The 26,551-nt window shown below is 48.3% G+C and overlaps 2 protein-coding genes across 9 annotated transcripts; one reads left to right on the top strand and one right to left on the bottom strand.

The window, feature by feature from the left end:
- Nucleotides 1-283: 283 nt before the first annotated feature.
- On the top strand, nucleotides 284-5,120 carry eef2kmt (eukaryotic elongation factor 2 lysine methyltransferase). The gene is given in 8 exon segments (NM_001141465.1): nucleotides 284-461; nucleotides 605-667; nucleotides 791-871; nucleotides 1,070-1,171; nucleotides 1,781-1,914; nucleotides 2,386-2,636; nucleotides 3,222-3,371; nucleotides 4,852-5,120. Coding segments are annotated over 8 exon segments (1,008 nt in total). The 5' UTR covers nucleotides 284-335; the 3' UTR covers nucleotides 4,953-5,120.
- Nucleotides 5,091-26,017, bottom strand: LOC106565682 (ALG1 chitobiosyldiphosphodolichol beta-mannosyltransferase). Of its 8 annotated transcripts, XM_014133052.2 has the most exons (13): nucleotides 25,687-26,011; nucleotides 25,447-25,524; nucleotides 24,910-25,013; nucleotides 23,767-23,915; nucleotides 22,714-22,803; nucleotides 16,008-16,118; nucleotides 15,319-15,440; nucleotides 14,600-14,638; nucleotides 13,764-13,823; nucleotides 10,912-11,022; nucleotides 10,663-10,777; nucleotides 6,418-6,493; nucleotides 5,091-6,174 (listed from the first exon to the last, which is right to left on the bottom strand). In XM_014133052.2, exons 1-13 carry the CDS (start codon nucleotides 25,976-25,978, stop codon nucleotides 6,037-6,039), a joined length of 1,485 nt encoding a protein of 494 aa, XP_013988527.1. In that variant the 5' UTR covers nucleotides 25,979-26,011; the 3' UTR covers nucleotides 5,091-6,036. The 8 variants fall into 8 exon arrangements, with proteins under 8 accessions (XP_013988527.1, XP_013988528.1, XP_045575615.1 ...); XM_014133053.2 differs by lacking the exon at nucleotides 13,764-13,823; XM_045719656.1 differs by lacking the exons at nucleotides 5,091-6,174; nucleotides 6,418-6,493; nucleotides 10,663-10,777; nucleotides 10,912-11,022 and adding an exon at nucleotides 11,735-13,562 and having other exon boundaries at nucleotides 13,668-13,823; nucleotides 25,687-26,017.
- Nucleotides 26,018-26,551: the final 534 nt, after the last annotated feature.

Here is a 26,551-nt window from a genome sequence, read left to right on the forward strand (position 1 = left end):
GAGTGGTCTCAAACAGTAGACTTTTATCAGTTTCAAGGGTTGCACTGAGAACAGTAGGCCCACAGATACAGGCTTTATTGGGAAATAAAATACAGCTCTCATCTCATTGTAAAGGTTTTCTAATTTGTACTTTCTTTAAAAAAAAGATGTACTCCTTATCACGTTACTGTCTGTCATGATTATACTACATTGACCATCAGGCATTGCGACAGGAGGAGTGCTTCTTGGGTAAAGAGGAAGACAACAAACTCAGGGAAACACGTGGCCATCCTTTGGTTGAGTGTTATTCAATTCTCGGAATTATATCACTGTAATATTGGTTGAAAATTAACGAAATGTATCTGTCTAAGGATCAGACCGACAAAACCAAAGTCACTTGCATAAGGAATAGAGCAGATGTTATATATAACTTTAAAGTCTCCTTTTTCACTATGGGTCAACTGCCCAATTTCCCATGGAATGTAAGTAGCGGGGCTGCTTGCATGTTGTACTATGTACTGTCTGTAGGGTCTGCATCACAAATTGAATGTAATTTAAAAAAAATTGTTTAGGAATAGCAAGACATGAATACAGTAATAACATCATTTATTGTTGTTTTCTACAGTTCCTTGAAAGGGAGCTCGAGAACGACAGCTCATCAGAAATTATTCTAGACATTCTAAAGCAGGTATTGCCTAACTGTCAAAGCATATTTTTTATGTCACACCTATTTAGTTAAAGATATAGAAACAGTACATTGGATTTTGAGTTGGAAACCACACTAACAATGACTATTGTCACCTGTTTACAGACATGCCTTCATCCACTGTGCTGTAAACATCCTCCCTCAGTTAGATACAGGAGACTGTTTCTGTCTCAGCTCATCAAAACGGTGGGTTCTTGTATCTGATATATTTTTGTCTGGTATCATTCTGTCAGAAAATAGTTCACTATCATACAGTAACTGGTGCATTTAAAAAGGCAATTCTTACAAATGTCACATGAGTACAATACAATAAAGTATAACTTTATTGTCCATTTTGTTAAGTGAACAACAGTAATGTGATGCTTCTCATCCCTGTGTGCGCAGCATGAAGCCAGTGAGAGTGAGCCCCTGGATGAGCTCTATGATGCACTGGGTGAAGTCCTGGGGGTAGAGGAGGGGACAGAGTGCTACAAGAGCTATTTACTGGTAATACACACACCTTTCAAAACACCCCACTGTATTAAACAGAAACTGTATTCTACACCACACTGTATTAAACAGAAACTGTATTCTACACCACACTGTATTAAACAGAAACTGTATTCTACACCACACTGTATTAAACAGAAACTGTATTCTACACCACACTGTATTAAACAGAAACTGTATTCTACACCACACTGTATTAAACAGAAACTGTATTCTACACCACACTGTATTCAACAGAAACTTTATTCTACACCACACTGTATTCAACAGAAACTGTATTCTACACCACACTGTATTCAACAGAAACTGTATTCTACACCACACTGTATTAAACAGAGACTGTATTCAACAGAAACTGTTTTCTACATTTGATCATTTATCCAGAGCAACTTCCAGTAGTGAGTGCATACATTTTTCGGACTGGTCCCCCGTGGGAATTGAACCCACAACCCTGGCGTTGCAAGCGCCATACTCTACCAAATGTTATATTTAGTGTGTGTGTGTGTGTGTGTGTGTGTGTGTGTGTGTGTGTGTGTGTGTGTGTGTGTGTGTGTGTGTGTGTGTGTGTGTGTGTGTGTGTGTGTGTGTGTGTGTGTGTGTGTGTAGCCGTGTGGAGAAGCAGTGAGTCTATCAGAGAGTACAGCTGTGATCTCTGAAGGAACTACAGGCCTGGTCACATGGGAGGCTGCTCTTTACCTAGCTGAATGGGCTCTGGAGAACACACATGTCTTCACAGACAGGTTGGTACACTACTGTGTGTGTTATGTCATTGTGTTCTGTCTACAACTCATGCTGTTGTTACCACTCGTCATCTCAATCTGGTGTGTAATGTGAGTGTCCTCTCCCTGTGTGTGTAGGTCCTGTCTCTGCTCTCCTCCTACAGGACAGTCCTAGAGCTGGGCAGTGGTGTAGGGTTGACTGGTATAGCAGTGTGTTAGTCCTGTCTCTGCTCTCTCCTCCTACAGGACAGTCCTAGAGCTGGGCAGTGGTGTAGGGTTGACTGGTATAGCAGTGTGTTAGTCCTGTCTCTGCTCTCTCCTCCTACAGGACAGTCCTAGAGCTGGGCAGTGGTGTAGGGTTGACTGGTATAGCAGTGTGTTAGTCCTGTCTCTGCTCTCTCCTCCTACAGGACAGTCCTAGAGCTGGGCAGTGGTGTAGGGTTGACTGGTATAGCAGTGTGTTAGTCCTGTCTCTGCTCTCTCCTCCTACAGGACAGTCCTAGAGCTGGGCAGTGGTGTAGGGTTGACTGGTATAGCAGTGTGTAGGTCCTGCTATCCCTCCAGCTACGTGTTCAGTGACTGTCACCTCAGCGTTCTACATAGACTGAGGGACAACATCCAGCTCAATGGGCTGGACAACCAGAACTCTCCCAGAGTGTGTGTGAGTGTGGAGCATCTGGAGTGGGAGCAGGTGACAGAGAAGCAGCTGAGAGAGATCGGAGCCACCACGGTCATCGCTGCAGGTAGGAACATGGTCTGGCTCTCTTCTATTCAATCTGTAAAGCTGAAGATCTGCTTTAAAGGCAATGTTCCCTCTGTCGCGGAGACTTCACAATAAACACTGCATATGTCAACTCAGTCAGAAATGACCTTTACAGTTACCTGGCTAACTAATTGATCCAGCTTTCTGGAACAGCCCCCAGGTGCTGGTGAGGTATCAAATGTGTTTCCTAATTCTATTGTTGTTGGCTGACATGTCCTGTTGTTTCCTAATTCTATTGTTGTTGGCTGACACATGTCCTGTTGTTTTCTAATTCTATTGTTGTTGGCTGACACATATCCTGTTGTTCCCTAATTCTATTGTTGTTGGCTGACACATGTCCTGTTGTTTCCTAATTCTATTGTTGTCAGCTGACACATGTCCTGTTGTTTCCTAATTCTATTGTTGTTGGCTGACACATATCCTGTTGTTCCCTAATTCTATTGTTGTTGGCTGACACATGTCCTGTTGTTTCCTAATTCTATTGTTGTCAGCTGACACATGTCCTGTTGTTTCCTAATTCTATTGTTGTCAGCTGACACATTTCCTGTTGTTTCCTGTGTTATAGACGTAGTCTACGATCCAGATATCATTGGCTGTCTGGTGAAGGTTCTCTCTAAGATCCTGAGGTGTTCGGCCAATGGCAGCCCTCCTGACGTCTACATCTCCTCCACCATCAGAAACCCCGACACATATAACAGTTTTAAACACCAGCTAGGTCAGTACTAAACCTAGAGCTTTGAGAGAACTAATGAAAAGATCTTTACAAGTTAAATGTATTATTACTAGTAAACCCAACTGCTTCAAAGAGAAGCTAAGTGAGGAGACTATCCAACCCATAGATACTGTAGAGGATGAATCTCAATAGTCTTCAAGTGGACTCGTCACCTTGTATGCTGGGCTACAGTAAAGTTGTTTGTGACAACTGATGTAAAAAGGGCTTTATAAATACATGTGGTTGATCTAGTCCATCTCCACTGTTCTGGAGAGATCTAATCCTATAGCCTTGGATGAATTCCTTTCCAGATGGATCTATAATTATACACATCTGAAACTGGTGGATCTATAATTATACACATCTGAAACTGGTGGATCTAAAATTATACACATCTGAAACTGGTGGATCTAAAATTATACACATCTGAAACTGGTGGATCTATAATTATACACATCTGAAACTGGTGGATCTATAATTATACACATCTGAAACTGGTGGATCTATAATTATACACATCTGAAACTGGTGGAGCTATAATTATACACATCTGAAACTGGTGGATCTATAATTATACACATCTGAAACTGATGGAGCTATAATTATACACATCTGAAACTGATAGATCTATAATTATACACATCTGAAACTGATGGATCTATAATTATACACATCTGAAACTGATGGATCTATAATTATACACATCTGAAACTGGTGGATCTATAATTATACACATCTGAAACTGGTGGATCTATAATTATACACATCTGAAACTGATAGATCTATAATTATACACATCTGAAACTGGTGGATCTATAATTATACACATCTGAAACTGATGGAGCTATAATTATACACATCTGAAACTGATCGATCTATAATTATACACATCTGAAACTGGTGGATCTATAATTATACACATCTGAAACTGGTGGATCTATAATTATACACATCTGAAACTGGTGGATCTATAATTATACACATCTGAAACTGGTGGATCTATAATTATACACATCTGAAACTGGTGGATCTATAATTATACACATCTGAAACTGGTGGATCTATAATTATACACATCTGAAACTGATGGAGCTATAATTATACACATCTGAAACTGATGGATCTATAATTATACACATCTGAAACTGATGGATCTATAATTATACACATCTGAAACTGATGGATCTATAATTATACACATCTGAAACTGATGGAGCTATAATTATACACATCTGAAACTGATGGATCTATAATTATACACATCTGAAACTGATGGATCTATAATTATACACATCTGAAACTGATGGAGCTATAATTATACACATCTGAAACTGATGGATCTATAATTATACACATCTGAAACTGATGGATCTATAATTATACACATCTGAAACTGGTGGATCTATAATTATACACATCTGAAACTAATGCATCTTTTCCAAATTAAATCAAATAAATTCTCCTTTGTTTTTGTCTCCCACAGAAAGTTCTGGAATCCAACATGAGGTCATGACAGGACCAGTGACACATGTGTTCTTTTACAACAGACCAGCCACCATAGAGATGATCAAACTCTACATATAATAACTGCATCCCAAATGGCATCCTATTCCCAATGTATGTGCACTACTTTTGACCAGGGTCCATAGGGCTGTGGTTAAATGTAGTGCACTAGGGTGCCATTTGGGATACACACAACACCAAGCCAGAACCAGACATGTATTACTGTGTAATAAAGTCTTTATTTACATCAAAATATTTACATTGTGGAAAATATCCAGTTTATACATTCAAGTGTTGTTTAAGAGGGAAATCAAAACAGCCTGGAATGAAGAGATCCACTGGAGGAGAGACAGAAATGGGGAGTGGGAGAGAGCAGAGGAAAGACTAGCCTGATGTAACAATCTCTCTTTCCGACAGGTCCTCAAAGAAGTGGACCATGTGACAGTTGGTAGCAGGTAGCCTAGCGGTTCGGAGCAGGTAGCCTAGCCGTTCGGAGCAGGTAGCCTAGCCGTTCGGAGCAGGTAGCCTAGCGGTTCGGAGCAGGTAGCCTAGCGGTTCGGAGCAGGTAGCCTAGCGGTTCGGAGCAGGTAGCCTAGCGGTTCGGAGCAGGTAGCCTAGCGGTTCGGAGCAGGCAGCCTAGCGGTTTGGAGCAGGCAGCCTAGCGGTTCGGAGCAGGCACCCTAGCGGTTCGGAGCAGGTAGCCTAGCGGTTCGGAGCAGGTAGCCTAGCGGTTCGGAGCAGGTAGCCTAGCGGTTCGGAGCAGGTAGCCTAGCGGTTCGGAGCAGGCAGCCTAGCGGTTCGGAGCAGGCAGCCTAGCGGTTCGGAGCAGGCAGCCTAGCGGTTCGGAGCAGGTAGCCTAGCGGTTCGGAGCAGGTAGCCTAGCGGTTCGGAGCAGGTAGCCTAGCGGTTCGGAGCGTTGGGCCAGTAACCGAATGGTTGTTGGTTTGAATCCCCGAGCAGACTAGGTGAAACATCTGTGGATGTGCCATTGAACAAGGCACTTAACCCTAATTGCTCCTGTAAGTCGTTCTGGATAAGAGTGTCTGTTAAATGACTAACATGTTAAAATGTTCAAGATTGGAGGTTCAAGAAGGGGGTTTGAGACAGCGAAGATGTAGAGAGGGGATGAGTCAGCTGCTGTAAAGAGGTCTGTCTAACACGGGAGTCAGGGTGCAGTGAGGAGAGGCAGGACATTCTGGTCCCAGTTCTGGTCCCACCGCTGCCCCCCACTGGCCCGGAGGTTCCTCCTGAACTGACCCAGTTTGCCCTCATCCTCACAGCCAGGGAAGTCCCACAGCAGAGACTGGAGAGACACAACATAGGGACATGAACAGGTTTTATAAAATGGGTAGATTGGATCCTGGCCAAGACAGCATTCCAGCCATGTGTATATCAGACCATATACCACTATCACAGGAACTGGTTACAGTAATAAGACAGCATGTACTTTAGAAAAGATGCCAGTTTACAGGATCATACCACTGGGTGATCTTGTATAAATCAGGGGTTTCTGTAGCTCAGCTGAAGAGTTATTATAGTACTGTACCTTGAGCTGTTCAGATAGTTCCTCAGAGTCTTTGAAGATCAACCCGTTCTCCTCATGCTTCACCAGCTCATGTAGACTACAGAAGAGAATAAAACAGGGTTAACAACAGACTGACAACACAGGAGAATATAACAGGGTTAACAACAGAGAGACTGACAACACAGGAGAATATAACAGGGTTAACAACAGAGAGACTGACAACACAGGAGAATATAACAGGGTTAACAACAGAGAGACTGACAACACAGGAGAATATAACAGGGTTAACAGAGACTGACAACACAGGAGAATATAACAGGGTTAACAGAGAGACTGACAACACAGGAGAATATAACAGGGTTAACAGAGACTGACAACACAGAAGAATATAACAGGGTTAACAGCAGAGAGACTGACAACACAGGAGAATATAACAGAGTTAGATCCACATTAAACACAGCACATGAAACTCAGTCCAAAACAGATCAGATCAGCACATAGCCTCTCTGAATGGGGGTAAAAGGTGACTGTTGACCCAGGGTTTAGAGTATTCCCTCAGCAGTAGAAGGTGACTGTTGACCCAGGGTTTAGAGTATTCCCTCAGCAGTAGGTGACTGTTGACCCAGGGTTTAGAGTATTCCCTCAGCAGTAGAAGGTTACTGTTGACCCAGGGTTTAGAGTATTCCCTCAGCAGTAGGTGACTGTTGACCCAGGGTTTAGAGTGTTCCCTCAGCAGTAGAAGGTGACTGTTGACCCAGGGTTTAGAGTATTCCCTCAGCAGTAGAAGGTGACTGTTGACCCAGGGTTTAGAGTATTCCCTCAGCAGTAGAAGGTGACTGTTGACCCAGGGTTTAGAGTATTCCCTCAGCAGTAGGTGACTGTTGACCCAGGGTTTAGAGTATTCCCTCAGCAGTAGAAGGTGACCGTTGACCCAGGGTTTAGAGTATTCCCTCAGCAGTAGGTGACTGTTGACCCAGGGTTTAGAGTATTCCCTCAGCAGTAGAAGGTGACTGTTGACCCAGGGTTTAGAGTATTCCCTCAGCAGTAGGTGACTGTTGACCCAGGGTTTAGAGTATTCCCTCAGCAGTAGGTGACTGTTGACCCAGGGTTTAGAGTATTCCCTCAGCAGTAGGTGACTGTTGACCCAGGGTTTAGAGTATTCCCTCAGCAGTAGGTGACTGTTGACCCAGGGTTTAGAGTATTCCCTCAGCAGTAGGTGACTGTTGACCCAGGGTTTAGAGTATTCCCTCAGCAGTAGAGGTGACCGTTGACCCAGGGTTTAGAGTATTCCCTCAGCAGTAGGTGACTGTTGACCCAGGGTTTAGAGTATTCCCTCAGCAGTAGGTGACTGTTGACCCAGGGTTTAGAGTATTCCCTCAGCAGTAGAAGTGACTGTTGACCCAGGGTTTAGAGTATTCCCTCAGCAGTAGGTGACTGTTGACCCAGGGTTTAGAGTATTCCCTCAGCAGTAGAAGGTGACTGTTGACCCAGGGTTTAGAGTATTCCCTCAGCAGTAGAAGGTGACTGTTGACCCAGGGTTTAGAGTGTTCCCTCAGCAGTAGAAGGTGACTGTTGACCCAGGGTTTAGAGTGTTCCCTCAGCAGTAGAAGGTGACTGTTGACCCAGGGTTTAGAGTGTTCCCTCAGCAGTAGAAGGTGACTGTTGACCCAGGGTTTAGAGTATTCCCTCAGCAGTAGAAGGTGACTGTTGACCCAGGGTTTAGAGTATTCCCTCAGCAGTAGGTGACTGTTGACCCAGGGTTTAGAGTATTCCCTCAGCAGTAGAAGGTGACTGTTGACCCAGGGTTTAGAGTATTCCCTCAGCAGTAGGTGACTGTTGACCCAGGGTTTAGAGTATTCCCTCAGCAGTAGAAGGTGACTGTTGACCCAGGGTTTAGAGTATTCCCTCAGCAGTAGGTGACTGTTGACCCAGGGTTTAGAGTATTCCCTCAGCAGTAGAAGGTGACTGTTGACCCAGGGTTTAGAGTATTCCCTCAGCAGTAGAAGGTGACTGTTGACCCAGGGTTTAGAGTATTCCCTCAGCAGTAGGTGACTGTTGACCCAGGGTTTAGAGTATTCCCTCAGCAGTAGAAGGTGACTGTTGACCCAGGGTTTAGAGTGTTCCCTCAGCAGTAGAAGGTGACTGTTGACCCAGGGTTTAGAGTATTCCCTCAGCAGTAGAAGGTGACTGTTGACCCAGGGTTTAGAGTGTTCCCTCAGCAGTAGGTGACTGTTGACCCAGGGTTTAGAGTATTCCCTCAGCAGTAGGTGACTGTTGACCCAGGGTTTAGAGTATTCCCTCAGCAGTAGGTGACTGTTGACCCAGGGTTTAGAGTATTCCCTCAGCAGTAGGTGACTGTTGACCCAGGGTTTAGAGTATTCCCTCAGCAGTAGGTGACTGTTGACCCAGGGTTTAGAGTATTCCCTCAGCAGTAGGTGACTGTTGACCCAGGGTTTAGAGTATTCCCTCAGCAGTAGGTGACTGTTGACCCAGGGTTTAGAGTATTCCCTCAGCAGTAAAGGTGACTGTTGACCCAGGGTTTAGAGTATTCCCTCAGCAGTAGGTGACTGTTGACCCAGGGTTTAGAGTATTCCCTCAGCAGTAGGTGACTGTTGACCCAGGGTTTAGAGTATTCCCTCAGCAGTAGAAGGTGACTGTTGACCCAGGGTTTAGAGTATTCCCTCAGCAGTAGAAGGTGACTGTTGACCCAGGGTTTAGAGTATTCCCTCAGCAGTAGGTGACTGTTGACCCAGGGTTTAGAGTATTCCCTCAGCAGTAGGTGACTGTTGACCCAGGGTTTAGAGTATTCCCTCAGCAGTAGGTGACTGTTGACCCAGGGTTTAGAGTATTCCCTCAGCAGTAGGTGACTGTTGACCCAGGGTTTAGAGTATTCCCTCAGCAGTAGGTGACTGTTGACCCAGGGTTTAGAGTATTCCCTCAGCAGTAGGTGACTGTTGACCCAGGGTTTAGAGTATTCCCTCAGCAGTAGGTGACTGTTGACCCAGGGTTTAGAGTATTCCCTCAGCAGTAGAAGGTGACTGTTGACCCAGGGTTTAGAGTATTCCCTCAGCAGTAGGTGACTGTTGACCCAGGGTTTAGAGTATTCCCTCAGCAGTAGAAGGTGACTGTTGACCCAGGGTTTAGAGTATTCCCTCAGCAGTAGAAGGTGACTGTTGACCCAGGGTTTAGAGTATTCCCTCAGCAGTAGAAGGTGACTGTTGACCCAGGGTTTAGAGTATTCCCTCAGCAGTAGGTGACTGTTGACCCAGGGTTTAGAGTATTCCCTCAGCAGTAGAAGGTGACTGTTGACCCAGGGTTTAGAGTATTCCCTCAGCAGTAGAAGGTGACTGTTGACCCAGGGTTTAGAGTATTCCCTCAGCAGTAGGTGACTGTTGACCCAGGGTTTAGAGTATTCCCTCAGCAGTAGGTGACTGTTGACCCAGGGTTTAGAGTATTCCCTCAGCAGTAGGTGACTGTTGACCCAGGGTTTAGAGTGTTCCCTCAGCAGTAGGTGACTGTTGACCCAGGGTTTAGAGTATTCCCTCAGCAGTAGAAGGTGACTGTTGACCCAGGGTTTAGAGTATTCCCTCAGCAGTAGGTGACTGTTGACCCAGGGTTTAGAGTATTCCCTCAGCAGTAGAAGGTGACTGTTGACCCAGGGTTTAGAGTATTCCCTCAGCAGTAAAGGTGACTGTTGACCCAGGGTTTAGAGTATTCCCTCAGCAGTAGGTGACTGTTGACCCAGGGTTTAGAGTATTCCCTCAGCAGTAGGTGACTGTTGACCCAGGGTTTAGAGTATTCCCTCAGCAGTAGAAGGTGACTGTTGACCCAGGGTTTAGAGTATTCCCTCAGCAGTAGGTGACTGTTGACCCAGGGTTTAGAGTATTCCCTCAGCAGTAGAAGGTGACTGTTGACCCAGGGTTTAGAGTATTCCCTCAGCAGTAGAAGGTGACTGTTGACCCAGGGTTTAGAGTATTCCCTCAGCAGTAGGTGACTGTTGACCCAGGGTTTAGAGTATTCCCTCAGCAGTAGGTGACTGTTGACCCAGGGTTTAGAGTATTCCCTCAGCAGTAGGTGACTGTTGACCCAGGGTTTAGAGTGTTCCCTCAGCAGTAGGTGACTGTTGACCCAGGGTTTAGAGTGTTCCCTCAGCAGTAGGTGACTGTTGACCCAGGGTTTAGAGTGTTCCCTCAGCAGTAAAGGTGACAGCACAGAGTGTGTGTGGGCATGGTGTTAGAAGATGCCTGTTAAAGAGTCCTGTCTCACCAGTAGAAGTGGATGGCACAGACAGGCAGACAGCAGCCAAACATGTCCACCACCTTCATAGGCAGGTCCAGACCACTAGACGACTTATGGAGACAAACACCCAGATCTGCTGAGCCTGGGACAGGGAGAACATTCAGAACATCAGTACACAGAGATCTGCTGAGCCTGGGACAGGGAGAACATTCAGAACATCAGTAGACAGACAGACAGACAGATCTGCTGAGCCTGGGACAGGGAGACCACACTAACCTAGCAGAACAGGGTAGTCCTCTGCCTCCAGCCATGGAGTACAGATCTTCACATGCTCAAAGCTCAGGGTGTCTATCAGCTTCCTGTAGTGGTCCTTCTGAGGACCCTTACCTGGTCTCACACACACAGGGAATTGAAACAATACGTATCTAGGGTTAACAGTATAGGACCGACAAGAACTGTAAAGGTTTTTCTCACTTGGTTTAATCTAGCAACAACAGGTTACTTGATAATGGCATTTTTTTTGTGAGGCTTCTCAATCAAATCACATTTATTCATAAGGCCCCTTTTTACATCAGCATTTGATGCAAACGCTGCGTTTACAGAAGCAGCCCAACTCTGATATTTTGCCCAATTACTGGCAAAAGACTTGATCTGATTGGTCAAAAGACCAAATCAGACGCAGCATGTAAAAGTGCTTTACTGTAATCCGGCCTAGACCACACAGACTGGCAGCAGTATACTGTCAACACTATAGTTACCTGTGACCACACAGACCAGCAGCAGTATACTGTCAACACTATAGTTACCTGTGACCACACAGACCGGCAGCAGTATACTGTCAACACTATAGTTACCTGTGACCACACAGACTGGCAGCAGTATACTGTCAACACTATAGTTACCTGTGACCACACAGACTGGCAGCAGTATACTGTCAACACTATAGTTACCTGTGACCACACAGACCAGCAGCAGTATACTGTCAACACTATAGTTACCTGTGACCACACAGACCGGCAGCAGTATACTGTCAACACTATAGTTACCTGTGACCACACAGACTGGCAGCAGTATACTGTCAACACTATAGTTACCTGTGACCACACAGACTGGCAGCAGTATACTGTCAACACTATAGTTACCTGTGACCACACAGACTTGCAGCAGTATACTGTCAACACTATAGTTACCTGTGACCACACAGACTGGCAGCAGTATACTGTCAACACTTTAGTTACCTGTGACCACACAGACCTGCAGCAGTATACTGTCAACACTATAGTTACCTGTGACCACACAGACTGGCAGCAGTATACTGTCAACACTATAGTTACCTGTGACCACACAGACTGGCAGCAGTATACTGTCAACACTATAGTTACCTGTGACCACACAGACTGGCAGCAGTATAATGTCAACACTATAGTTACCTGTGACCACACAGACCAGCAGCAGTATACTGTCAACACTATAGTTACCTGTGACCACACAGACTGGCAGCAGTATACTGTCAACACTATAGTTACCTGTGACCACACAGACTGGCAGCAGTATACTGTCAACACTATAGTTACCTGTGACCACACAGACTGGCAGCAGTATACTGTCAACACTATAGTTACCTGTGACCACACAGACTGGCAGCAGTATACTGTCAACACTATAGTTACCTGTGACCACACAGACTGGCAGCAGTATACTGTCAACACTATAGTTACCTGTGACCACACATACCGGCAGCAGTATACTGTCAACACTATAGTTACCTGTGACCACACAGACTGGCAGCAGTATACTGTCAACACTATAGTTACCTGTGACCACACAGACTGGCAGCAGTATACTGTCAACACTATAGTTACCTGTGACCACACAGACTGGCAGCAGTATACTGTCAACACTATAGTTACCTGTGACCACACAGACTGGCAGCAGTACACTGTCAACACTATAGTTACCTGTGACCACACAGACTGGCAGCAGTGTACCGTCAACACTATAGTTACCTGTGACCACACAGACCACACAGACTGGCAGCAGTATACCGTCAACACTATAGTTACCTGTGACCACACAGACTGGCAGCAGTATACTGTCAACACTATAGTTACCTGTGACCACACAGACTGGCAGCAGTATACTGTCAACACTATAGTTACCTGTGACCACACAGACCAGCAGCAGTATACTGTCAACACTATAGTTACCTGTGACCACACAGACTGGCAGCAGTATACTGTCAACACTATAGTTACCTGTGACCACACAGACTGGCAGCAGTATACTGTCAACACTATAGTTACCTGTGACCACACAGACCAGCAGCAGTATACTGTCAACACTATAGTTACCTGTGACCACACAGACTGGCAGCAGTATACTGTCAACACTATAGTTACCTGTGACCACACAGACTGGCAGCAGTATACTGTCAACACTATAGTTACCTGTGACCACACAGACTGGCAGCAGTGTACCGTCAACACTATAGTTACCTGTGACCACACAGACTGGCAGCAGTATACCGTCAACACTATAGTTACCTGTGACCACACAGACTGGCAGCAGTATACTGTCAACACTATAGTTACCTGTGACCACACAGACTGGCAGCAGTATACTGTCAACACTATAGTTACCTGTGACCACACAGACTGGCAGCAGTATACTGTCAACACTATAGTTACCTGTGACCACACAGACTGGCAGCAGTATACTCTCAACACTATAGTTACCTGTGACCACACAGACCGGCTGCAGTATACTGTCAACACTATAGTTACCTGTGATGACACAGACTGGCAGCAGTATACTGTCAACACTATAGTTACCTGTGACCACACAGACTGGCAGCAGTATACTGTCAACACTATAGTTACCTGTGACCACACAGACTGGCAGCAGTATACTGTCAACACTATAGTTACCTGTGACCACACAGACTGGCAGCAGTGTACCGTCAACACTATAGTTACCTGTGACCACACAGACCACACAGACTGGCAGCAGTATACCGTCAACACTATAGTTACCTGTGACCACACAGACTGGCAGCAGTATACTGTCAACACTATAGTTACCTGTGACCACACAGACTGGCAGCAGTATACTGTCAACACTATAGTTACCTGTGATGACACAGACCAGCGAGGGAAGAGAGGCTCCTGCTTTCACAAACCCCTCGTAGTCTGGTAGAGAAAACACACAAGGTTAATTCAAGGGCTTGTATCCCAAACAACACCCTACTCACTATGTAGTGCACTACCTTTTGACCAGAGCCCCATGGGCCCTAAGAGGCTTCTCTTTTAGAATCACTGATTAGACATGATGGATTCTAATTAAGAATGATTAGACAGGTGAATTATAGTCACTGATTAGACATGATGGATTCTAATTAAGAATGATTAGACAGGTGAATTATAGTCACTGATTAGACATGATGGATTCTAATTAAGAATGATTAGACAGGTGAATTATAGTCACTGATTAGACATGATGGATTCTAATTAAGAATGACTAGACAGGTGAATTATAGTCACTGATTAGACATGATTTATTCTAATTAAGAATGACTAGACAGGTGAATTCCAGTGCTCCACCACATGGCTTTCATCTGTCAAGTCTTTTCTAATCAGAGATGACTTCAAAGAAGGAAGCAAGGAAAGATGGATGGGAGGAAGGATGGATGGGAGGAAGAATGGGAGGAAGGATGGATGGGAGGAAGGAAGGATGGATGGGAGGAAGGATGGATGGGAGGAAGGATGGATGGGAGGAAGGATGGATGGGTGGATGGGAGGAAGGATGGGAGGAAGGATGGATGGGAGGAAGGAAGGATGGATGGGAGGAATGATGGATGGGAGGAAGGATGGATGGATGGATGGGAGGATGGATGGGAGGAAGGAAGGATGGATGGGAGGAAGGATGCTCTTTAAAATGGGGCCCAACTGCAGATGATAATGATTACCTTCCAGAGCCTTCAGCAGAATGGAGAAGTCCTCATCCTCTGTTGAACACAGACAGGGGAAACAGTGAGAGACCCTAACAAGTATTTACACCTGACAGCTGTGTGTACTTACATTGTACACATGTCGACTAAACACAGAGACAGGATTGTATTTTATGTGCAACACAGAAAACCTCTAGTCTGATCCCCATCATGACCTGACTCCAAACAGACCTGACCCCAAACAGAATGTAATCTGGCTCTAGTCTGATCCCCATCCTGACCTGACTCCAAACAGAATGTAATCCCCATCATGACCTGACTCCAAACAGACCTGACCCCAAACAGAATGTAATCTGGCTCTAGTCTGATCCTCATCCTGACCTGACTCTAAACAGAATGTAATCTGGCTCTAGTCTGATCCTCATCCTGACCTGACTCCAAACAGAATGTAATCTGGCTCTAGTCTGATCCTCATCCTGACCTGACTCCAAACAGAATGTAAACTCGCGCGATCAGGATGTTTGGACGAGGCTAAAACTGCTCTCGAGGTAAGAAAAACAATTAAGATTGGGGTAAAAATCCAGAAAAACTTTCCATCTAAACAGAATAAAATGCAGAGTCTCCTGGTGCTTACGAAATTGCACCCTATTCCCTATGTATTGTACAACTTTTGACCAGAGCCCTATGGGGAATAGGGTGCCATTTGGGACATCAAACTGTGCCTGTGGGGTACTGACCAGTCCAGCTGGTGCTGCTGATCAGTAGGGCAGGTCGACCTGAGGTCAAGGTCACAGAAAGGTCACTGGGGTCACGACCTGTAAACGCTGTTCTCTCTGTCTCACCACCAGGGCGCTCACCACTGTAACAGACACAGTGGTTATAACATGTGTTATAACATGTCTATGATAGTGTAATATATATTTTTATGATGTTCTTTATCTCTCCAATGTAAACAGAAATACAGTGGTTATAACATCTGCTATGACATGTCTAAGATAATGTAATATATTTTATGATAGTTCTTCATCTCTCCAATATAAACAGAAACTCAGTGATTATAACACGTGTTATGTCATGTCTGTTAAATGTATTTGATAGAGTAATGACATTACAACTGTTCCTTATACTGTCAAAAGGCAAAGAAAGCAGCCCAAGACCGGCAAAGTTAATAACTGTAGTACAGGCCCTGTGTTCCTCCAGGAACTAAGAGGATAACTGTAGTACAGGCCCTGTGTTCCTCCAGGAACTAAGAGGATAACTGTAGTACAGGCCCTGTGTTCCTCCAGGAACTAAGAGGATAACTGTAGTACAGGCCCTGTGTTCCTCCAGGAACTAAGAGGATAACTGTAGTACAGGCCCTGTGTTCCTCCAGGAACTAAGAGGATAACTGTAGTACAGCCTCAACAACAGACTATACTAGACTCACCAGACCTGGAACTGAGGGATAGTCTTGGCCAGCCTCATGAACAGCTGGTGCTTTAGGTCTACTGAAGTCTCCTTGAAGATAGCAGGTGGCTTGTCATACAATGTGGTCGCCCTATAGGAGGAGAATAAGGCAGGTGGCTTGTCATACAATGTGGTCGCCCTATAGGAGGAGAATAAGGCAGGTGGCTTGTCATACAATGCGGTCGCCCTATAGGAGGAGAATAAGGCAGGTGGCTTAATCCATGCTTTTGTTACTTCTAGGCTGGACTACTGCAATGCTCTACTTTCCGGCTACCCGGATAAAGCACTAAACAAACTTCAGTTAGTGTTAAATACGGCTGCTAGAATCCTGACTAGAACCAAAAAATTGGATCATATTACTCCAGTGCTAGCCTCCCTACACTGGCTTCCTGTTAAGGCAAGGGCTGATTTCAAGGTTTTACTGCTAACCTACAAAGCATTACATGGGCTTGCTCCTACCTATCTTTCCGATTTGGTCCTGCCGTACATACCTACACGTACGCTACGGTCACAAGACGCAGGCCTCCTAATTGTCCCTAGAATTTCTAAGCAAACGGCTGGAGGTAGGGCTTTCTCCTATAGAGCTCCATTTTTATGGAATGGTCTGCCTACCCATGTGAAAGACGCAGACTCAGTCTCAACCTTTAAGTCTTTACTGAAGACTTATCTCTTCAGTAGGTCCTATGATTAAGTATAGTCTGGCCCAGGAGTGTGAAGGTGAACGGAAAGGCTGGAGCAACGAACCGCCCTTGCTGTCTCTGCCTTGCCGGTTCCCCTCTTTCCACTGGGATTCTCTGCCTCTAACCTTTTTACAGGGGCTGAGTCACTGGCTTACTGGTGTTCTTCCATGCCGTCCATGGGAGTGGGTTGAGTCACTGACGTGGTCTTCCTGTCTGGTTTGGCGCCCCCCCTTGGGTTGTGCCATGGCGGAGATCGTTGTGAGCTATACTCGGCCTTGTCTTAGGACGGTAAGTTGGTGGTTGGAGACATCCCTCTAGTGGTGTGGGGGCCTGTGCTTTGGCAAAGGGGTGGGGTTAATACCCGCCTGTTTGGCCCCTGTCCGGGGTATCATCGGATGGGGCCACAGTGTCTTCTGATCCCTCCTGTCTCAGCCTCCAGTATTTATGCTGCAGTAGTTTATGTGTCGGGGGGCTAGGGTCAGTCTGTTACATCTGGAGTATTTCTCTTGTCTTATCCGGTGTCCTGTGTGAATTTAAATATGCTCTCTCTAATTCTCTCTTTCTCTCTTTCTGTCTTTCTCTCGGAGGACCTGAGCCCTAGGACCATGCCTCAGGACTACCTGGTATGATGACTCCTTGCTGTCCCCAGTCCACCTGGCCGTGCTGCTGCTCCAGTTTCAACTGTTCTGCCTGCGGCTATGGAACCCTGACCTGTTCACCGGACGTGCTTGTTGCACCCTCGACAACTACTATGATTATTATTATTTGACCATGCTGGTCATTTATGAACATTTTAACATCTTGACCATGTTCTGTTATAATATCCACCCTGCACAGCCAGAAGAGGACTGGCCACCTCTCATAGCCTGGTTCCTCTCTAGGTTTCTTCCTAGGTTTTTGGCCTTTCTAGGGAGTTTTTCCTAGGGAGTTTTTCCAAGCCACCGTGCTTCTTTCACATGCTTTGCTTGCTGTTTGGGGTTTTAGGCTGGGTTTCTGTACAGCACTTTGAGATATCAGCTGATGTACGAAGGGCTATATAAATACATTTGATTTGATTTGATTTGTCATACAATGCGGTCGCCCTATAGGAGGAGAATAAGGCAGGTGGCTTGTCATACAATGAGGTCGCCCTATAGGAGGAGAATAAGGCAGGTGGCTTGTCATACAATGCGGTCGCCCTATAGGAGGAGAATAAGGCAGGTGGCTTGTCATACAATGCGGTCGCCCTATAGGAGGAGAATAAGGCAGGTGGCTTGTCATACAATGCGGTCGCCCTATAGGAGGAGAATAAGGCAGGTGGCTTGTCATACAATGCGGTCGCCCTATAGGAGGAGAATGAGGCAGGTGGCTTGTCATACAATGCGGTCGCCCTATAGGAGGAGAATAAGGCAGGTGGCTTGTCATACAATGCGGTCGCCCTATAGGAGGAGAATAAGGCAGGTGGCTTGTCATACAATGCGGTCGCCCTATAGGAGGAGAATAAGGCAGGTGGCTTGTCATACAATGCGGTCGCCCTATAGGAGGAGAATAAGGCAGGTGGCTTGTCATACAATGCGGTCGCCCTATAGGAGGAGAATAAGGCAGGTGGCTTGTCATACAATGTGGTCGCCCTGTAGGAGGAGAATAAGACAATAAGTCATGACAATAGTAGTCAACCATCTTCTCTTTCTGTTACCTGTAAAACCAATCACCTGGGAAAGACCACTACTACTTACAGACAAGATAGCTGTAGACAGACAATAGTTTGATCTTGCATAGGAAACCATTGTCATGTAGGCCTACACTGTAGATATGTCTCCACATCCTGTCCTGTCTGTAGACGTGTCTCCACATCCTGTCATGTCTGTAGACGTGTCTCCACATCCTGTCATGTCTGTAGACGTGTCTCCACATCCTGTCATGTCTGTAGACGTGTCTCCACATCCTGTCATGTCATTAGACGTGTCTCCACATCCTGTCATGTCATTAGACGTGTCTCCACATCCTGTCATGTCTGTAGACGTGTCTCCACATCCTGTCATTGGATGTGTCTCCACATCCTGTCATTGGATGTGTCTCCACATCCTGTCATGTCTGTAGATATGACTCCACATCCTGTCATGTCTGTAGATATGACTCCACATCCTGTCATGTCTGTAGATATGACTCCACATCCTGTCATGTCTGTAGATATGACTCCACATCCTGTCATGTCTGTAGATATGACTCCACATCCTGTCATGTCTGTAGATATGACTCCACATCCTGTCATGTTTGTAGATATGACTTCACATCCTGTCATGTTTGTAAGTAGAATGGGTCTTTCAAAGTATTACAGCCGGTCCCAAGCCCCTCCCCTAACCCAGATATGTAAAGTGGAAGCAGTATGGAGGCTGGTTTGCCACTACACTGCTTATACCTGTCCAGACCCTTCAGACATGTTATGGCCAAGGGTTTAGTCATGGCCAAGGGTTTAGTCATGGCCAAGGGTTTAGTCATGGCCAAGGGGAAGAGATAGGAGGGATAGATTCAGACTCCCACTGCATCAGTCTGTCCCTCCGTCCCTCCGTCCGTCCCTCCCTCCGTCCCTCCCTCCGTCCGTCCGTCCCTCCGTCCGTCCGTCCCTCCGTCTCTCCGTCCCTCCCTCCGTCTATCTGTCCCTCCGTCCGTCCCTCCGTCCCTTCCTCCGTCCGTCCCTCCCTCCGTCCGTCTCTCCCTCCGTCCGTCCGTCTATCTGTCCCTCCGTCCGTCTATCTGTCCGTCCGTCCGTCCCTCCCTCCGTCCCTCCCTCCGTCCGTCTCTCCCTCCGTCCCTCCCTCCGTCCGTCCCTCCGTCCCTCCCTCCCTCCGTCTCTCCGTCCCTCCCTCCGTCTATCTGTCCCTCCCTCCGTCCGTCCGTCCGTCCCTCCGCCCGATCCGTCCGTCCGTCCCTCCGTCCGTCCGTCCGTCCCTTCCTCCGTCCGTCCCTCCCTCCGTCCATCTCTCCCTCCGTCCGTCCGTCTATCTGTCCCTCCGTCCGTCTATCCGTCCGTCCGTCCGTCCGTCCCTCCGTCCGTCCCTCCCTCCGTCCCTCCGTCCGTCTCTCCCTCCGTCCCTCCGTCCGTCTCTCCCTCCGTCCCTCCGTCCGTCTCTCCCTCCGTCCGTCTCTCCCTCCGTCCCTCCGTCCGTCTCTCCCTCCGTCCGTCTCTCCCTCCGTCCCTCCGTCCGTCACTCCCTCCGTCCGTCGCTCCCTCCGTCCCTCCGTCCGTCTCTCCCTCCGTCCGTCTATCTGTCCCTCCGTCCGTCCCTCCGTCCGTCCCTCCGTCCGTCCGTCCCTCCGTCTGTCCGTCCCTCCGTCCGTCCGTCCGTCTCTCCGTCCGTCCCTCCGTCCGTCTCTCCGTCCGTCCCTCCGTCCGTCTCTCCGTCCGTCCCTCCGTCCGTCCCTCCGTCCGTCCGTCTCTCCGTCCGTCCGTCTATCTGTCCCTCCGTCCGTCTCTCCGTCCGTCCGTCTCTGTCCCTCCGTCCGTCTCTCCGTCCATCTGTCCCTCCGTCCGTCTCTCCGTCCGTCCGTTTATCTGTCCCTCCGTCCGTCTCTCTCGTCCGTCTGTCCCTCCGTCCGTCTCTCCGTCCGTCCCTCCGTCCGTCCCTCCGTCCGGTCCCTCCCCCTCCGTCCCCCTCCTCCGGTCCCCCTCCGTCCGTCCCTCCCTCCGTCCCCCTCCGTCCGTCTGTCCCTCCGTCCGTCCTCTGTCCCTCTCGTCTCGTCTCTCCGTCCCCTCCTCCCTCCGTCCGTCCCTCCCTCCTCCCTCCCTCCGTCCCTCCCCTCCGTCCGTCCGTCCCCCTCCGTCCGTCCGTCCGTCCCTCCGTCCCTCCTCCGTCCGTCCCTCCGCTCCCTCCCTCCGTCCCTCCCTCCCTCCTCCGTCCCTCCGCTCCGTCCCTCCCTCCGTCCGTCCCCTCCGTCCCGTCCCTCCGTCCGTCCGTCCCTCCGTCCGTCCGTCCCTCCGTCCGTCCTATCCCTCCGTCCTCCGTCCGTCCGTCCCTCCCTCCGTTCGTCCCTCCCTCCCGTCCGTCCCCCCCTCCGTCCGTCCGTCCCTCCGTCCGTCCCTCCGTCCGTCCGTCCCTCCGTCCGTCCGTCCGTCCGTCCCTCCCTCCGTCCGTCCGTCCCTCCCTCCGTTCGTCCCTCCCTCCGTCCCTCCCTCCGTCCGTCTCTCCCTCCGTCCCTCCCTCCATCCGTCCCTTCGTCCCTCCCTCCCTCCGTCTCTCCGTCCCTCCCTCCGTCTATCTGTCCCTCCCTCCGTCCGTCCGTCCGTCCCTCCGTCCGTCCGTCCCTCCGTCCGTCCGTCCGTCCCTTCCTCCGTCCGTCCCTCCCTCCGTCCATCTCTCCCTCCGTCCCTCCTCCGTCCGTCTATCTGTCCGTCTGTCCGTCCGTCCCTCCGTCCGTCCCTCCCTCCGTCCCTCCGTCCGTCTCTCCCTCCGTCCCTCTCTCCCTCCGTCCGTCTCTCCCTCCGTCCCTCCGTCCGTCTCTCCCTCCGTCCGTCCCTCCGTCCGTCTCTCCCTCCGTCCGTCTATCTGTCCCTCCGTCCGTCCCTCCGTCTGTCCGTCCCTCCGTCCGTCCGTCCCTCCGTCTGTCCGTCCCTCCGTCCGTCCGTCCCTCCGTCCGTCCCTCCGTCCGTCTCTCCGTCCGTCCCTCCGTCCGTCCGTCCGTCTCTCCGTCCGTCCCTCCGTCCGTCTCTCCGTCCGTCCCTCCGTCCGTCCCTCCGTCCGTCCGTCTCTCCGTCCGTCCGTCTATCTGTCCCTCCGTCCGTCTCTCCGTCCGTCCGTCTCTCCGTCCGTCTCTCCGTCCGTCCGTCTCTGTCCCTCCGTCCGTCTCTCCGTCCATCTGTCCCTCCGTCCGTCTCTCCGTCCGTCCGTTTATCTGTCCCTCCGTCCGTCTCTCTACGTCCATCTGTCCCTCCGTCCGTCTCTCCGTCCGTCCGTCCATCTGTCCCTCCGTCCGGTCCCTCCCCCCTCCGTCCCTCCCTCCGTCCCCCTCCGGCCGTCCCCCTCCGTCCGTCCCTCCCTCCGTCCCCCTCCGTCCGTCTGTCCCTCCGTCCGTCTATCTGTCCCTCCGTCCGTCCGTCCCTCCGTCCGTCCCTCCCTCCGTCCGTCCCTCCCTCCCTCCCTCCCGTCCCTCCCTCCGTCCGTCCGTCCCCCCTCCGTCCGTCCGTCCGTCCCTCCGTCCCGTCCATCCGTCCCTCCGTCCGTCCGTCCCTCCGTCTGTCCCTCCCTCCGTCCCTCCGTCCCTCCGTCTGTCCCTCCCTCCCTCCATCCCTCCGTCCGTCCGTCCCTCCGTCTATCCGTCCCTCCGTCCGTCCGTCCGTCTGTCCCTCCGTCCGTCCGTCCGTCCGTCCGTCCGTCTCCCTCCGTCCGTCTGTCCCTCTGTCCGTCCGTCCCTCTGTTCGTCCCTCCGTCCGTCCGTCCGTCCCTCCGTCCGTCCCTCCGTCCCGTCCGTCCGTCCGTCCCTCCCTCCGTCCGTCCGTCCCTCCGTCCGTCCGTCCCTCCGTCCGTCCGTCCCTCCGTCCGTCCGTCCCTCCGTCCGTCACTCCGTCCGTCTCTCCGTCCGTCCGTCCCTCCGTCCGTCCCTCCGTCCGTCTCTCCGTCTGTCCGTCCCTCCCTCCCTCCGTCTGTCCGTCCTTCCGTCCGTCCCTCCCTCCCTCCGTCTGTCCGTCCTTCCGTCCGTCCCTCCGTCCGTCCCTCCTTCCGTCCGTCCCTCCGTCCGTCCCTCCTCCGTCCCTCCCTCCGTCCGTCCGTCCCTCCGTCCGTCCCTCCGTCCGTCCCTCCGTCCGTCTATCTGTCCCTCCGTCCGTCTATCTGTCCCTCCGTCCGTCTATCTGTCCCTCCGTCTGTCTACCTGTGTCTGTCTGTACGTCTGTTTATTGGTGTATGTCGGTCCGTCTATCTGTGTCTGTCGTTCCGTCTGTCTATTGAGGTCTGTCTGTATGTCCGTCGTCTATCTATCTACGGATGGATGGATTGATTGACAGACGGATGTTGAAAGTAAAACAATCCTTACTCGATGTTCCAGTTGTTCTGAAGGTCTTCCTTCATAGCGTTGGTGACACAAAGGTTATGGCTGGAGAATCGCCCAAACAACTGCTCATACCTGCCAGAGACAGGACAGGGGACAAGAACATGGGTCCTATTCATTAACGCACACTGTAGCAAAACAGTCTGCAACAATTTCTTGGACAAATTCAGGTAGGTCCCTCCCTGATCTGCCCGTTTGGTTCCTACTGAAGAAGACCATGTTCATGCAAAGCTGTAGATACACAGTGCATTCAGAAAGTATTCAGACCCCTTGACTTTTTCCACATTTGTTACAGAGATGGTTGTCCTTCTGGAAGGGTGTCCCATTTCCACGGAGGAACTCTAGAGCTCTGTCAGAGTGACCATCAGGTTCTTGGTTACCTCCATGACCAGGGCCCTTCTCCCCCGATTGCTCAGTTTGGCTGGGCGGACAGCTCTAGGAAGAGTCTTGGTGGTTCCAAACTTCTTCCACTAAAGAATGATGTAGGCCACTGTGTTCTTGGGGACCTACAATGCTGCAGACATGGTACCCTTCCCCAGATCTGTGCCTCAACACAATCCTGTCTCAGAGCTCTACGCACATGCTTTGACCTCATGGCTTGGTTTTTGCTCTGACATGCACTGTCAACTGTGGGACCTTATATAGACAGGTGTGTGCCTTTCCAAATCATGTCCAATCAATTGAATTTACCACAGCTGGACTCCAATCAAGTTGTAGAATCATCTCAAGGATGATCAATGGAAACAGGATGCACCTGATCTAAAATTCAAGTCTCGTAGCAAAGAATCTGAATACTTATGTAAATACGTTTTGTTTCTTTGTACATTTGCAACATTTTCCAAAAAACTGTTTTTGCTTTGTCATTATGGGGTATTGTGTGTATATTGATGAGGATTTTTGTTTATTTAATCCATTGTAGAATAAGGCTATAAAGTAACAAAATGTGGAAAAAGGGAAGGGGTCTGAATACTTTCCCGAACGCACTGTATATAGGGAATAGGGATCTATTTGGGACTCAGCCATGGTGATGTTACTGACCACTGTGCCAGCCTGACGATGGGGTGGTCTGGGCCGTGTGAGAGGGCCATGATGGTGTAGCCGTAGTTGTGCCAGTCAATGATGAACCTGGTTCCTCTCAGACCACACACCAGCCATGTCACCACTATACTGGGCAGTCCTGGAGGATTCTGGGGGAGGAAAAGGTCAATAACACTCCAGCCATGTCACCACTATACTGGGCAGTCCTGGAGGATTCTGGGGGAGGAAAAGGTCAATAACACTCCAGCAATGTGACCACTATACTGGGCAGTCCTGGAGGATTCTGGGAGAGGAAGAGGTCAATAACACACCAGCCATGTCACCACTATACTGGGCAGTCCTGGAGGATTCTGGGAGAGGAAGAGGTCAATAACACACCAGCCATGTCACCACTATACTGGGCAGTCCTGGAGGATTCTGGGGGAGGAAGAGGTCAATAACACACCAGCCATGTCACCACTATACTGGGCAGTCCTGGAGGATTCTGGGGGAGGAAGAGGTCAATAACACACCAGCCATGTCACCACTATACTGGGCAGTCCTGGAGGATTCTGGGAGAGGAAGAGGTCAATAACACACCAGCCATGTCACCACTATACTGGGCAGTCCTGGAGGATTCTGGGAGAGGAAGAGGTCAATAACACTCCAGCAATGTGACCACTATACTGGGCAGTCCTGGAGGATTCTGGGAGAGGAAGAGGTCAATAACACACCAGCCATGTGACCACTATACTGGGCAGTCCTGGAGGATTCTGGGGGAATCTGGGGATTCTGGGGGAATACAAATGAACAGAATAGAATGAATAGAATAAGAATAGAAGTAGAATATAATTTAAATAAGTAGGATAGAACACAATAGAGAATAGAATGACAGGTCAGGTCCTTAATAAACACTATTAAAACCAACATTAAATTCAACCTTTACAATAGCAAAACACATTAACAGCATCCTACCCGTTGTTTTGGGGGAAATCACAGCAGTATCTGTAGATGTCTCAGGACATATGACATGATAGGTTAGAAAACAGAATAGAACAGAATAAACAGAACAGAATAGAATAAATGAAAGTTCACAGGTTTTTCTGCAAGTTCTTCCAGTCAATAAGTAACAATGTTTACATTATGTTTATTGTAGAACTATACCTGCATGAGAATATGGGACTGGACGTCAGTCTTCAATAACACCAGGAGAAGCTGCAGGGACTGGAGAATCACCTTGGTAACATAGCTCACCATCCTAGGACCCACTGGAAACAGACAGATGGATTTGTCTCAGTGCTCTGGTAGTGGCTCTCAGAAGCAGACTATATTATGGCATAGATTCAAGACCTAACTACTGTTATACAACCAGTGATTAGTCATGGAATAAATATTCGGTAATATGGAATAAATAAATATACGGTAATATGGCATACATATACTGAAATATGGCATACATATACAGTAATATAGTATACATATACAGTAATATGGTATACATATACAGTAATATAGTATACATATACAGTAATATAGTATACATATACAGTAATATAGTATACATATACAGTAATATAGTATACATATATGGTAATATAGTATACATATACAGTAACTATATGGTATAACTATATGGTAATATGGCATAAATATACGGTCATGGTATGTGCTGTAAACTCATTTCCAGATCAGTTCCAGTACCTTGGAGTCCTTTAACTTCTGTGATTGGGATGATTGTGATCCTCTCATCTCCAATCACATCCTGATGAGGCTTGGTACCTGACAATAACCACAACATGTAGTCACAGTAGAGAATAGTCAGAAGGGCTAGAGTTGGCAAGAGCACAAACAAATCTGGGACCCGGCCAGCAGGGAGGCCACAAATGAAAGTATAGCTCCATGTTTATTTGTACATATAACACAATCAATCTATTCATTTACCAGAGAATCCAACAAACGTTACGCTGTAGCCGTGTTTGCTGAGCGAAAGGGCATGGTACTGCATGCGAGGGCTGCGTCCGATATCCCCCAGAACCAGCACACATACACGCCGCTCCGTCAACGCATCTCTTCTCCGTAACTTCAGCAATAACTGGGTCACCAACACGGCAGTAACAGTAACGGAGACCAGTGTCCATCGTAAACTTAAAGTGGTCAGGTAAAACCCTGCCAGTAATGTGAAACCTATCAGTGAAATTGTCACCGGAGTCATAGATGCACTGGCATCCGCCATGTTTGTTGTGACTGATGACGTGTCTCAGTGTGACGTAACGGGGAGGAGGGGTTCAACTGGCATTTAAAGGTACCGTGCACCTACAGTGTAATCATTAGAGCAAACATTTGTTCAACTAAAACGACAGTCTCTAATGCACAAATACCTCCCTCCCCATTACGTTCCGGTCGCTTCCATTTAATAAATGTTTTCCCATAGAATTGTATTTTACATTTTGGGACTCGGGCCGCGTTCAAAACAACTCGGGAACTGTGAATCTCCGACTTCAGTGCGTTCACGACAACTTGGAACTCGTAAAAAAACGAGCTCTGACTGGTAAAATTCTATAGTTAAACGCAAAGAAGAACAATGTGTACATATTTCAGATAAATACTTTTAAGAGATTGGAAGAATCAAATGCTTTATTATTTAAATATTGACAAAAATATGGCTACAGATAGAAACACCATAACACAATCTGAAGTCATATTGGGTCTTACAAGCATTGGAATCAACCAGTGGATGAAACCAATGGCTATTGATTATGAGAATAAATAAGAAACAATATAAATAATAAGTAAAATATTGAACAAA

The sequence above is a fragment of the Salmo salar genome, chromosome ssa06 (genome assembly GCF_905237065.1).
Source record: "Salmo salar chromosome ssa06, Ssal_v3.1, whole genome shotgun sequence".
Classification (NCBI taxonomy): domain Eukaryota; kingdom Metazoa; phylum Chordata; class Actinopteri; order Salmoniformes; family Salmonidae; genus Salmo; species Salmo salar.